Source organism: Orcinus orca, chromosome 6 (assembly GCF_937001465.1).
Source record: "Orcinus orca chromosome 6, mOrcOrc1.1, whole genome shotgun sequence".
Classification (NCBI taxonomy): domain Eukaryota; kingdom Metazoa; phylum Chordata; class Mammalia; order Artiodactyla; family Delphinidae; genus Orcinus; species Orcinus orca.
In genome coordinates, this window is record NC_064564.1 from 87,441,670 (window position 1) to 87,456,146 (window position 14,477).

The window sequence follows — 14,477 nt, forward strand, 5'->3', positions numbered from 1 at the left end:
ATGTGAGGGATCAAAACAAATGGTTGGAAAGGAAATTTTTTTTTTTTTTTAAAGAGCACATCTGAGCGTGAAGTATAAGCGCTTACAGTACTCCACAGGCCTGTCTGAATGATGAAGTTACGGGTGACTTGATTTTCTTTTTGGTGCTTGTCTTGTGCTTTTTACATTTTCTATAATGAACGTGTATTATTTTAGTAATCAGAAAAAGAAATATGTGTGTGTGTGTATACACACACATGAAAAAGAGGGTAGTAAAATACCCTCCCTCTCCCCAGTCAGGGAAGAAGTGAGTCAAACGTAAGGTACTGCTTACTTGCTTCCAGGATAATCTAGCCAAACTGAGATGTGTAGAACATTCCTCCAGATGGCAGCAGCTGGGCATCAAGGAGGGTCCCCAACTAGAAATGAGGGGCCAGGGTCCTGGCTTCAGCCTTATTATTATTCAGCAGGTCCTCAAGGGCCGCGATCTCCCCACCTGGAAAGTGAGGTGGTGGGGGTGATGGTCTCATTGGTTCATTTCAGCTCTGTTCACCTCTGGCTGATTCTTTTGCCCCCTAATGGAGGAGAGCTTGTATAGGCGCAGGATGACAGTTACACGTGAGGGTCTAAGTTAGAACACCTGTGTCCAAATCCCAGCTCTTCTCTCAAGAGCTCTGTGACCTTGGGTAAACTATTTAACCTCTCAGTTTCCTTGCCTGCAAAATGGTGATAATAACAGTCTCCACTGTGTGGGGTTATATTAGTTTAGCAGGGCTGCCGTAATGAAATACCACAGACTGGGTGACTTAAAAAGACATTTCTTGTCTCACAGTTCCAGGAGCTAGAGGTCCAAGATCCAGGTGTCAGCAGGGTTGGTTCCTTCTGGGGGCTGAGAGGGAGAATCTGTTCCCCAGCTATTGGTAGTTTGCTGGCAATCGTCAGCATTCCTTGGCTTATAGAGGCGTTGTTCCATCTCTGCCTTCACCTTTGCGTGGGGTTCTCCCTGTGTGCATGCCTGTCTCCAAATTTCCCCTTTTTATACGGACACTAGTTGTATTGGATTATCCTACTCCAGTATGGCCGCATCTTGACTAATTACATCTATAATGACCCTATTTCCAAATAAGGTCACATTCTGAGATACTTTGCATTAGGAGTTCAACATATGGATTCTGGGGGGGACACAATTCAACTCACAACAGGGGTTATTATGAGAACTAAATGAGATAATACATCTTAAATGTATTAAATGCCTAGCATTTAATACATTAAATACCTAGCAGAGTACCCACCATATAGTGAGCACTCAACACTGTTAGCTATTCCTATTATCATGACATTTGTCATTGCAGTAATGTTACTACAACTACCATGTCATTGAGCCCTCGCTTTGTCTGTTTCTCTCAGGGACCCGGACACAATCTGAACATAGGGCTCTGCTGAAGCTCTCATAAGATGATATACTCCCCCACACTGCTTCTCATAAGGAAACAGCTATTTTTTCCCTGACTTGAGGAAATCACACTTGCAAGCTTTGGAAGGCTAGGCAACAATTCAAACAAATTGCTAAACCACATTATTTTGATCTTTCAAATTTATCTAACAGCAGAAGGAGTAGGTTTCTTCCCCGTGCTGTACATTATCTGCAGTCACTTGTAATTGTGTTTAAATAAACGGGGGGAGAGCGGCCAAGCAGCACCCAAGAACACAGGATTTGGAGACACTTGCATTTAGAATCAGAAGACCTAGGATGTAGATCTGAACAAGGCTCACCAGCTATGCACCGTGGGATCCAAGCATAGCTTTGCCTTGCTGAGCTACAATTTCCTAATTCATTCAGTCAACAAACATGTGTTTCATAGACTAAGTGCCAGTATGATATAAGGCACCAGGGGTACAAAGAGGATTACAGGCCCCAGTCCCAGGCAAGGGGCTCAAAGGCTCACTGTCCAGTGGGAAAGGGCAGATGGACACATATATAACCCAGTGCAGAGAGGGGACCATAATATCCTCCACTATTAACATGGGGAGAGTGGTTCCTGCTCTCCCTCCCCTGCATCTCCTATGGTTGTTTGGACAGTTTTACTCCTCCGGCCTGGCCCAGGCCTGGCAGATAGGGGGTGCTAGGAATGCTAGCTGAATTAATAGACCTGACACCTAAATGGTTAAGAACATGGGCTTGTGAGCTGTGACAGGGCGAGAGAGAGGCATGGACATATATACACTAACAAATGTAAGGTAGATAGCTAGTGGGAAGCAGCCGCATGGCACAGGGATATTGGCTCGGTGCTTTGTGACCGCCTGGAGGGGTGGGATAGGGAGGGTGGGAGGGAGGGAGACGCAAGAGGGACGAGATATGGGAACATATGTATATGTATAACTGATTCACTTTGTTATAAAGCAGAAACTAACACACCATTGTAAAGCAATTATACCCCAATAAAGATGTTAAAAAAAAAGAACATGTGCTTTTGAGTCAGCCAGATTGGGCAGCTTTGAATAAACTCTGTCACTGGCTACCTATAGGATGCTGGGTAAATCATTTACCTGCTCAGCCTGTTTTTGTTTTTGTTTTTAATAATGATATGGTCGCTGATTATCTAAATCATCAACTCATTTACAAATATTTATTAGGCACCTACTATATCCCAGGCACTCAGTTCTAAGTCAGAGATACGGCAGAAAACAAAACAGACAGTGCATAAGTAAAACAGGGCACACGTCAAGTGGGGTAACTATTGTGAAGAAGAACGAAAGGGGTGAGACTGCAATTTTAAATAGGGTGCCAGGGAGGCCACTGCGAAAGTGACATGTGGACAAAGATGTGACACTGGTTAAAGAGCCAGATGCAGCTCATTGGGAGGAGCGCTCCTGGCACTCAAAATTACACATCCCCTGCTGGGTGGCTGTTCTGAGCATCACATTCAAGAACGTGTACAGTGCTCAGGATGGTGCCTGGGATACAGTAGGAGCTCGCATGATGTTAATGAATGTATTGCATTGAGGAACGAAGGAGATAGAGACCATAAGTGTACCCTGAGCACAGGGCAGTCACATCGAGGATTATTATTATAGTTGTTTATTACTAGCAATTAATTACCTCTAGGAAATGCTCCTGACAGTCTGAAGTCACAGAGGGCCCATGAGCAACTCCCCCTCCCTCTCAGGCTCTGGGACTTGAGCCCTAGAGAGATGCTGATGGGAGAGACTGGGGAGGGGGTAAAGGATGGGTTTCTCATCCCATCCCAGCAAGAGCCCCCCATCCTTACCCCAACACACACACACGTCGGGGAGATTTCCACAACCTGTGTGAAACAGTAACACCAGCTTCAATTATCAGAGCAATAACCTGGGCATTGCTATCAGCTGATTCGAGAACTATAGACCCTGTTAATACTTCTGCTGTCAGTTCTGATAATTTATTGGGTAGAAAAAGTCTTTTTAGTTTATAGAATCCTGGAAGGCAGCAGAGTAGGAGAGTGTGACTGAATTTCTCAATCATGTGCAGATTCAACCCCACAAAGTTAACTCAAGGTTACCAGTGTTTACTGAGCATCTTCCAGGTGTAAAGCAGTAGACGAAGTACTGTGGGAACCAGAGGGGTGAAAAACTGTGGTCGCTACAAATCTGGGAGCTGCTAATTCATTGGAGGATATGAATATGGCTCTCCCACAGGCTGACTGCAAGAGGCAGGGGTAGGAGCAGAGTGCAATGGCATATAAGGGAGATGAGTCTGGAACCCTCTACCTGGTGTGGGGGAGGTGATGGGGGGATTGGTGCTAAACTTAACACAGAGATAACAATTAGCTTACAGTAAAAATTCCCTCTTGAAAATGTTTAAATTTTCTATAAAGACACATAGGTGTCTTAGATTGGGTCCCCTAGAAGTACAGCCTAGGACAGGGAATCGTGTGCAAGCGATTGATTAAAGACATGTTGTCAGGAGAAAACTGTAAGTGAGAGAGGAAAAGGGAAGAGGCCAAGCTCCGATGTGTTTTCAGGCGAGGCAAGTCTCAGCCTAATCGTCCAGGGAGCCCTGGAGGCGAATCGCGCTGGTGTCATACCACCACACCAGCCAGTCGTCGCTGCAGGCTGCTGGGGGGTGGGGTGTGAATCCCAGGCACCTCCAGGCCTGAAGGCTCCAATCGCCCAAGGTGTGGGATATTATCAGGGGTACCTGCACAGCTGGGGGATGGGCAAACCTCACCAAACCCCTAAAAGGGATCCCAGAAGTTCTGGCTGGGCACCAACAGCATCTGCTCCGTTACTTTTTGTGTATGATGCTGAGTGATAATTCTTAGGGCCATGGGACTTTGAGTGGCATGGAGCTAGACTAAAGGGAGGAACAGAGGGAAGTCTGTGAGCAGATGCCTTCCACATTTAAGGTGACTATCAAATCCTCAGAGTGAATGTCAGCAGCAGGTAGAGAACTCGATAGTGTTCCTGCAAACTTAATACAAGTTCATAGATTTGTTTATTGTTGAGAGAATTAAATGAGATAATGTATGTGAAACAGACTGGCACTTAGGAGGTAGAGAATGATTGTTGGACTTGATTACGAACATTCCTTGATTAAGACCCACATAAACTGTGCTTTGAAAAATCACTATTGTAATAGCAGTGGTAGTAATAATAATAATAGTAATGATGATGATGCAGTTATAGGGTGCTAAACACAGTCGTTAATTCTCATATCAACCCTATGAAGTAGATTATATTTCCCTGCATAGATGAGGAACCTGAGGCACAGAAAGGTAAACTATTTCCTTGAGGTCACACAGGGAAAGTGCTGGACTGGACTGTGGCCTCCTTTTGCCTGACTTTTCAAATCTGCATTTCCTATTACAGTTTTCACTGGCCATGCCCTAGGAAATGTGCATTTTATCTGAGTTTGTGGATGGGCTGCTTAGCCAGGGAATAAAGGGTGAGAGATTAGGTTTCCAAACCAGCTCCTATGTTAACTTTGTGTATAATGCAATTCCAGTGGAACTCCCTGGGTCTGGGATGGGGTGGAGACAAGTGGGGTGCAGAGGAAGTTCTGGAAGGGTTTGCTGTTGATCTTGGGTAACAGCCAAGAAAGGCTCATGAAAGAGGGTCTCTTAGAACATAAAACCCTGAGTAGCGTTGGGAGCTAGCACGAGGTCACTGGGACAAGCCCCATTTTCTAGGACATGCAGTTGGCACATCACACTCGTACCACGGCAGAGCTTCTGACAAGCGCTCTAGTGATTGCGTCAAGGATAAAATCGAAACAGGTGGAATCATGAGAGTCCAGGGGATGGAGTCATGACTGGTTGAATGACCAGCCCCCAAAGGGGTCAAATCCTAAATTGGTAGGGTTTTCTCTACCTCTGGATGGAGCTCCTAGAGCTCTGTTTCTTGTCTCACTCAAATTCAACCTAAAAAAAAAAATCTATAGGCTAAATGATGATATCAAATATAAGGCACGAATGGGTGGCTGGTGGGAAGCTTCTGTATTGGAGAATAAAACCAGGACCCCAAAAGATCAGAGAGGCAGGAGAGATGGGCCGACTTGAACAAGATGATGTTTAACTCACTCGTGTGTGTGTGTGTGTGTGTGTGTGTGTGTGTGTGTGCATGTGCATGTGAGTAGTGTAGCTTCCTATTTGATAAAAAATCAACTGCACAACTTCAGGGTCACAGTAGGGCCAGGCAACAGTGGTTGTGAAATAAATGGGGCTTCAGCCAACACACGATCTCCCTGGGATGAGGAGCTGGTTGGCTTCCTCTAACCACCTGGTTCCAAGAACTTAGTGTCTGCAATCCCAACCAAACTGAGCTTACTCTAGGATGTCCTCTTTTCAGGTAAAATGTTAGCGGGGGAGGGGGGGCAGTATTTGAGTCTTAGCAGAGATAGTTTTTTAAAAATCTTGCATAAAAACTTGAAGTTTAAGGGACACACTGGCAAAGGCTGGATTCCCGCTCTTCAGCAACAAACACAAATAGATCAATAAACTCTGAAAACTGCCACCTGCTTGTCTTCATCACCTTCTTGGTGAGATCAATTAGCGATAACAGCTTTCAGAGGTGACTGCCTGAACCTAAGGCTGCAGGCCTCTCCTGACAGATGTTAAATTGAGATGTCCAGACTCACAGCTGGTTGAGAGAGGCTGGGCAGAGGATGAAGATAGGGTCTATTATTTGGAGGAACTCATGGGTCACCCTCTTTGCAGCTGTGACTGCTTCTATATGAGGTCCACCCATAGGGAGTGAGGAGGTGATCACAGGAAATAGTTTAGCAAGAATGGGCCCTCTTCTCACAATCAAAGATATTACCAGAAGCCCTTTCAATTTCTCTATGGCCAGGTGCTCTTGGAAGCCTCACAGCCCCCAGCCAAACCTGGGGTGCATACTCTCAGTGACTTCCCAGAGAAACTATTACACACATTACACCTTCACAATAGGGTATAATGAGATTCTATTAATTTAGCCTCTGTCATAGGCACCACAAAGTAAATATGGTGTCGTTTAAAAAGACAAGCCAGAAGAAACATTTACTGAAGGGGGAATACTGCTGGTTAGAGCCATTGTATCTTGGTCTGACATACTCAAAGGATGTGTCCATTTTGAGATCTGGTACATCACCTTAATTAAGGTGATGCAATTAAAAAACGATCACCCAAAGAGAGTTTAAGCTTTGATTTTTTCACCTGGAAACTTAGCACATGTTCTGAAGCCAGCTTTGAAGGGTTATGGATATAAGCTTGTGTTGAATTTAGTGCCTCTTTGGGAGAAAAGCCTACTTGGAGGAGTCTATTAAGCCACAGTACATGGCCCTGAGTGCTGGGGAGGGGGGAGCCTGGCACTGTACCCTTGCTCCCCAGCACATGGCACAGGGAGAACCTATAGCACAGGCACCTTGCAGTTACCCACACATGGAATTTTGCTCACTGAACTGTGAAAATCGAGGACAGCTCCTTGGTCTTTACTCCCATAAGCAGAATGAAGCTCTCCCTCCAAGGGTGTTGGGTTGACCTTGAACAGTGCCCAGCAATTGTTCATTTACTGTCTCTCCCTGACTGGGCAGGGAGCCCTTGAGGGACAGACCATGTTATTCCTCTCTATGCTCCCAGCACAGGGTCTGCTAAGGAGCGAATGAATGGAGGAACAAATACATCTCTGACAGGTTTAAAATCAAAAAGTGTGTGTGTGTGTGTGTGTGTGTGTGTGTGTGTGTGTGTGTGTGCATGCACGTGAACATCCAACAGAGCTCCAAGCAATTCTCAAGGCTGTTACTTGAGACTCACCGGGACTGCTTGTTAATAATGGATATGTTCTGGTGCTACCTCAAAGCCACTGGATCAGAAGTTCTGAGGCAGGGCTAGGAAATCTGAATTTTTAACGAAGCTCCCTGGGAGATTCTCATATACATAGAAGTTTAGGAATCCTTGCTCTAGATGAACGCTGCTGAGCTGGGATTCTCAGAATGCTCTGGGCTTTGGAGACCTAACAGCCAATTCGAGCCTGAGTTTCTGTCACATGTTTGGCAGAAGAAGGGTTTCCAGGTGAGAAAGCATTCTGAAATCTGCAGACCAGAGAGAGGTAATGACAGGGCCAGAACTCAGGGAATCAGAGGTGGCAGGACCCCTAGGCCATCAGTGTGTAGGTGGGGACACAGATCTCGTTCTCCAGTGTTCTCTGAGGAGGGTAGCTGGGAGGAGAGCTCCTTAGAAAATAAAAGAATGCTGGGCCCCAAGCTAAGCCAGATTCCTGATCTGGGATGCCTGGAGGAAATGTCTTCTTCAACACGCCAACCGGCAGCCACAGGCCCAGCTCCTAGGCGAGAGTGCATACTGAATCAATTGAAATTGAGTCATGGATATAATTAATTTAATGCGTTTAAACGATTTTCCGTATAGTAAACATGCTGAATGAGGGTGACCCAGAATAAAGTGTCTGCCTGAGAGTGGAAAAATGGGTACCGTGTGTGCTGTATAATGAAAACCCTTCAGCAAATAGAAAATGCTTCAATTTATTTCTACCTCCTGTTCCTTTCCTAACTCTTTATTTATGGCTAAACTTGGCCTTCCGTCGTCTCCTTGGATCACAGGGACACTTTTTATTTTGTCAGAAGATGGCCTTTTTTCTCTGATCAGAAGACAATTTTAATGAAACCTGTCTACAGCCCAGTGACAAGCACATATTAATATGTGACAAAGGGGATAAGGAGGAAGGGAAAAAAACCCTGAAGAAATGTTTCACTATTACAATCTCTTTCTCAACTAACGGAGGACTTGTACAAGGAGGAGGGAGAGGGCATGGAGTATGGTTGGGGCAGGCCCATCGGAGCCACCGTCCTGCCTGAATCAAACCTTCTTTCCGTGTGACTTTGAAACTCCCCCTCTGTACCTCAGATACTCATCCACAACTCAAAGGGGCTAAATCTGAGGATCTCTAAGATCGCTTTCAGTTCTGACATTTGCTGAATTATGAGTCACAAACCAGAGCCGGCAAAAATATGTGTCGAGGAATTTCCCATTAAAAAGAAACTCATCTTCAAGCTGGGTAAAGCATTTCAGGCAGCCTCGTCGAATTGCTCATCAAGTAGGGGTTATGTATTATTTGACAGCACTTAGGAGTAGTTATAAATGATTTCCACCTGAGGTACATCAGGCATCTAGACAATACGCCGAGTTCTAGGATTATGAGAGGCTTCCTAGATTCTGTAGCTCTCTATCCGGCCATTTCAACTTGGGATGCTATGAATTCATTCTATAAAATAAGAAACAAAGTGTGACAATGACCTGAAAAAGTGTATCCACACTTTGAGACAGCTTTATCACAATGCGACCGGTGGGACCTCTGGCGAATCCCACCCCTCTCTAAGGACCAGTCTCTGAATTTGTAACATGGACAGAAAGGACTTCCGAGGTATTTGGTGCTCTGTGGAGCCTTTCTGAGGGAGGGGTATCAGGGGCTGTGGGGCGGGACATGGAGGGGGCTGATCAGGCAGGGCTTTGGGCTCTTCTTCCATTCACTGGAGAATCTCCTTAATTTATCTTATACACCAGGCACTAGGTAAAATTTTATAACAAAAGGTTCTGAGGATAAAAAAAGGATTTTTGAAACCACTGGGCTAAGGAAAGTTGTTAAAGCTTCTAGTCTGAGTCTAGTCTAGACATGTCTTTTGCTGATGACTAATTAGAGCCTTTACTTCTAAACTGTGGAGCAGATGCCCAGGTCTCAGGTCAAGAGAGGCTCTATTCAGGAATGTAGAAATATCCTTCTTATAGCAAACCTCAATGCTCCCCAACGCCCAGAGCAGTGGTTCTCAAACTCTAGTGTGCATTAGAATCACCTGGAGGGTCTGTTAAACCACAAATGGCTGGACCCCAACCCTGGAGATTCTGATCCAGTGAGTCTGGGGTTAGGCTCAGGAATTTGCATTTCTAACCAGCTTCCAGGAGATGCTGGTACTACTGGTCAAGGCGCACTTGGAGAATCTCATTGGCCTTTAAGATAAAAGCCAGCCTCCTTAGCTTTTCCCTACAGAACTGGGCCCCAACTTACCTTCCCAGTCTCATCATCCTCCCGTCCAATATTCCCGACAAAGTAACCGTACCTGCTGCACGCGTGCATCTTTCCCGTGCTCACCATGCCCCATCTGGCCGGACCACCAGCCCCTCTCTGCATGTCTAAGGCACAGCTCAAATGCTGCCACTTCCAAAAAGCCTTCCATGACTATTTCATCAAAGGTCACAGAAATCCCTCTGGGCTCACACAGTCTCTCCTATGGTGCTGAGCACTTTTAACCTCTTCCTGTCATTTGAGTCCAGGTCTCAACCCTGCATCTGGACCACAGGCTCCAGGACAAGGAGCCCATTTTACTACCTTGGCGTCCACACCACAGTCTACACTCAGCACCTGCACAAGCCCTGGCCTGTCAGACCAACAAAGCAAGCCTGAGCGTACGCACAAAAGAACACGAACATGTAAGAAATACACAAATCATCTCATCTTATCTACTCCCAAGAGAGACTGATTCTCTAAATGACTCTTCAAATTAGAACAAAGGACAGCACTTTAGAGTCCATTTCAACCTATCTTTAAGCAAATTTTCCTTATTTTCTGGGAGCAGAGTCAGTGACAAATACATCATCATGAGACATGAATAACTACCATTTATGGCCATTACCAGAAGGTAGTGTGATGCAGCAATTAAGAGCTAGACCCAGGTTCAAATCCCAGCTCTACCTCTGATTAGCTGTGGTACTTAAATGCTCTGAGCTTCAGGCTCCTCACATTTATGGGATGATAATAGCACCTACTTCCTACAGATGGCATACGGACGCAGTGAGACCATTATTAACTACAACCACCACTAGCATTTACTGAGTGCTTACCCGGGCCTAGCATTAGGCATACATCATCGAGCTAATCTACATAAAGTGTACCCACGTTTTGAGACAGCTTTGCCACAATGCTACTGGTGGGACCCCTGGCAAATCTCATCCCACTCTAAGGCTCAGTCTGTGAATTTGCACCATGGACAGAAAGGACTTCTGGGGTATTTGGTGCTCTGTGGAGCCTTTTTTGAGGGAGGGGTCTCAGGGGCTGTGGAGAGGGACATGGAGGGGGCTTAGCACATATCTAGCACATAATGAGCATTCAAGAAATAACAGTGATTCTTATCACGGCTAATTTTCCTGATTTCCGCGCAAGACAGATATTATTATCCCCATTTCCCAGCTGAGAATCTTGAAGCTCAGAGCAAGTAGCTTGCTCAACAAACACTAGCAGTTTTTAATTTGTAACAGCTAATCTTTATGACTACTTTGCCAGGTAGGTATTATTCCCATTTTGGGGATGAAAACTCCGTGGTCTGAAGATGGAAACTTGAAAGTGAAGGCTCAGGATTTGAACCTGACTTTGGGTCTAGAGCTTCTGCTGGCCCACCCCACCCCTCCACCTGGTGGATTCCACCTGCTCTGTGTACGGTCAACTCACTATGGCCTTTCTAATCCATGAGTTATAGAGAAGCAGTTTCTCAACATGTCAGAGAGCGTTACCGCATGTGCCCGTTTCAGCAGCCCTGCAATCGTAAAGCCCACAGGAAGTTATTTCAACAATTAAGGAAATGGACTGTATATCAGAGGGCCTGTGACACAGCCCCTCTTGCCTTGTATGTCTCTAAGGGGCACTAAGGAAAGCAGAGCCCAGGGGCCTGGGACTGACCGTGACCCCGAAGAAGTTGGTCTCGTTCATGGCGTTGAGGATGATCCTGCCCAGTGTGTGGTCCGTGTAGTTGAAGTCCTGGATCCGCTGGTGCCGGCTGCTGGCGTGCAGCGTCTCCATGGCCCTCTGCAGCGTCTTGGCAATGACCCAGATGCCATCGTAGGCGTACCCATGGAACTTGCTGGGCCCCACGCCTGACCGCTTGTTGTTGTACTCTCTCTCATACTGCTGTGGCGTCTGGAAAACAAGGAGACCAGGGGACACCAGGTTATAGCCAGCAGGGACATCAGGCACACAGTGCTGAAAGCTGACACTCCCCAAAGCTTACTGTGAGCCAGGCACGGTGCTAGGCTCTTAAATGTGCATTATCTCATCTAATCCCCACAACAACCCTGTACGGTGGTACTATTCTTATCTCCATTTACTTACAGATGAGAAAATTGACTCAGGATCCTAAGTCAACTTGCCTAGGCCCAAGTGAGTGGCGGGGCTGGCATCTGAACCCTGGCTGTCTGCCAAGACTAGGCTGAAGGAAAAATGCACTCTAACCAGGCCTCCCCCTGACATTTGCAGGGCCTAGAGCTAGAGCATCAGTGAAGGCCCACATACCATATGTCTAAATATTAAGTTACAGGCAAGCAAACCAATTGTTCAGTAAAATATTTTCTATCTTTCCATCATAACGGGTTAAAGGAAGGTAAATATACCTTCCTTAGGATCTGGAAGGCCAAGTTTGAATTCAGAACTCTGGGGCCCCTCAGAGCTTCAGTCCGGACACAGCAGCACGGGGGGCTGACCTTGCTCTGTGGTCCACCCACCCTCTTCTCTTCCCACCTGGCTCCACCCCACAGGCCAGCCAAGCTCAGTCCACACTTCCTCCCCCTTCCAGCATCAGTAGCCCCTTGACCACCCCAGAAGCTCAGTCCTCCCTAAAGAGGCTCTTTGGACCCTAGATGTGGTTCCAGGCATTTGGGCATGGAATTCAGGGCATGGCCTTAGGAGGGGGAAAGCGGTACAGGCTCCAGGTGGGCAGGGCCCCAGGGCCTTGTGAATTCTGAACCCCATGGAGTCTGAGTGAGGTCCACTTAGAGAATGGGGCCCAGGGCAGGTCCTAGTTGCCCAGATGTAAGGTCTGTTCTGACCTCTACATTGTACCCTTCCCTTTCATCTTCCATAATATAGTAGGGTCTGTGAATAACTCAGCATTTTAAAAAAAGTATTTTTTTCTCCTATTGAGCTGACTTTCATAAAAGAATTTCATTGGTAATATTAACATTCTGATTGAGGCCACAAAGTAATGAAACTGCCTTTTTACTCTAGCCCCTGCGGCTCATAGATCCAAATGAATGCCGCTCCAAGGGAACCCATTACCCTCAGCCCTTCTGTGGGCTTTTTTTCAAATCACTTCTAAACTTCCCTGCCAGAAATGTCATCAGAGCCCACAGCTTAGTCTTTGGAAGAACCCTTCTTGGGCACAAATCACACATAGCCCCCTCAACCTGCAGCTGGAGACACAGAGAGGTCTATAGATTTGGCCAAGGTCACAGTGTGTGTGTGTGTGTGTGTGTGTGTGTGTGTGTGTGTGTGTGTGTGTGTGTGTGTGTGTGTGTGTGTGTGTGTGTGTGTGTGTGTGTGTGTGTGTGTGTGTGTGTGTGTGTGTGTGTGTGTGTGTGTGTGTCTAGACTGGTCCCATTCTAGCTTTGCTGTGTGTGTGTGTGTGTCTAGACTGGTCCCATTCTAGCTTTGCTGTGTGTGTGTGTGTGTGTGTGTGTGTGTGTGTGTGTGTGTCTAGACTGGTCCCATTCTAGCTTTGCTGTTTCTCTCATGTTTGACTTTTGAAGTCATAACTGCCTTCCACCCCAGGTTGATTGGGGCCAGGTCTAGTGCCCAGGGAGGGTGGTGAACTTGAGCCGTCGAAGGCTGGGTTGTTCCGTGGCTGGAGCTCGAGTCCCTTGCCCTTGGCTCAAGGTTTAGCAGAGCCTGGGTTCAGCCAAGCCCCTCCAGAGGTGGAACCTGCGGGCGACCAAATCAGGAATCTGCCTGACCAAATGTGATTGGTGTCCCAGCAACAAATCCACTGCCTTTTTTTTTTAAAAAATCATTTGGCTCCTATTGGATGGCTCAGGTTTTATCCATTTATAACTTCCTTTGGAAATGCATCACATCCAGCCATCACTATTCTGTTCATCACTCAAAATACCCGGCAGAAGCTCTTCAATTCCAAGGGTTCTTCAAGGAGACAGCACCGTCTCTAGCCCAGCCCAGCTTCTTGAGCCCCTCCTCACAAAAAACTGCACCCCTCCACCCATCATCCTTCGCCGTCTCACTCCTCATCAGGGAGCATGAAACAGTCCATTATGAAACTCTCTCTTCCCTAAACCTTTTGCGTCCTTGGATCACACCAAGTCTGTTTGCAGCTTGGGGCTGTTGCACTAGATGCTTCCTCTGCCAGAAAGCTTCTTCCCCAGCTCTCACGTGATATTCTCGGCACACAAATTTTAACATGTGTCATTCCCCCCCCACACCCCGCCCCAGGCATTCTCTATCCACGGGTTTTATCTTTTTTATTGCACTTTTCACTTCCTGCAATTTACCTACCCACAGAATTAAGCTCCACGGGGTCAGGGATGTTATCTGTTTTGACTACAGAACCCAAAACAATACCTGCAGAGACCCTTTCTAAGAATCAGTTACTCCATCTGAAAAGCAAGGAGGTTGGACTAGGTGACCTAGAAGCTTCCTCCTAGCTATCGAGGCAGGAGCCTGGCACAGTGGTAAGAACACAGGATTTGGAAGCAGGCCGACCTGTCCTCTAGCCCCAGCTCTGTGGTTTACTAATTGTGACCTGAGGCGGGATCCTATCTCCTCCAGGTCTCTGCATCCTCCCTTGCTGGGTGGCCATGAGGGTTCCATGAGATGAAGTGTGCAGAGCGTCAGTCCTGTGTCCAGGACATGGTAGGTGCTCCACAAATGACAGCCACTACTATTAATAGTACAGGTGGTTGTTCACCTGGCCACCTGGCACAGCTGCTCACCCAGGACACCCTGAAGGCCCAAGACTATGCCTGTGCTGATCGGGGTTAACAGCCCTCCAGTGCATGGATGTCCTACCTTTAGTTCCTTAGCTAATTTGCAATTATTGGACATTTAGTCTTTTTCTAATTGTTCCAAACTACAGAACTGCAAAAAAGCATCCTTGTATCTAAATTTTCTGAACACACACTGGTAATTATTTTTTCAGAAGAAATTCCCAGCTGTGTAATTGCAGAGGCAAAAGGTACAAAAACCTTAAACGCTATTCA

General features: G+C 46.5%; 1 protein-coding gene across 2 annotated transcripts in view; it reads right to left on the reverse strand.

Moving 5' to 3' along the window:
• Window positions 1–14,477, reverse strand: part of GABBR2 (gamma-aminobutyric acid type B receptor subunit 2) — a 369,318-nt gene that overhangs the window by 136,185 nt on the left and 218,656 nt on the right. For both annotated transcript variants that reach the window (XM_004271474.3, XM_049711134.1), the window contains exon 7: window positions 11,176–11,412. In XM_004271474.3, the coding sequence (XP_004271522.1) occupies window positions 11,176–11,412 (237 nt within the window). The remainder of the gene's footprint in view (window positions 1–11,175; window positions 11,413–14,477) is intronic.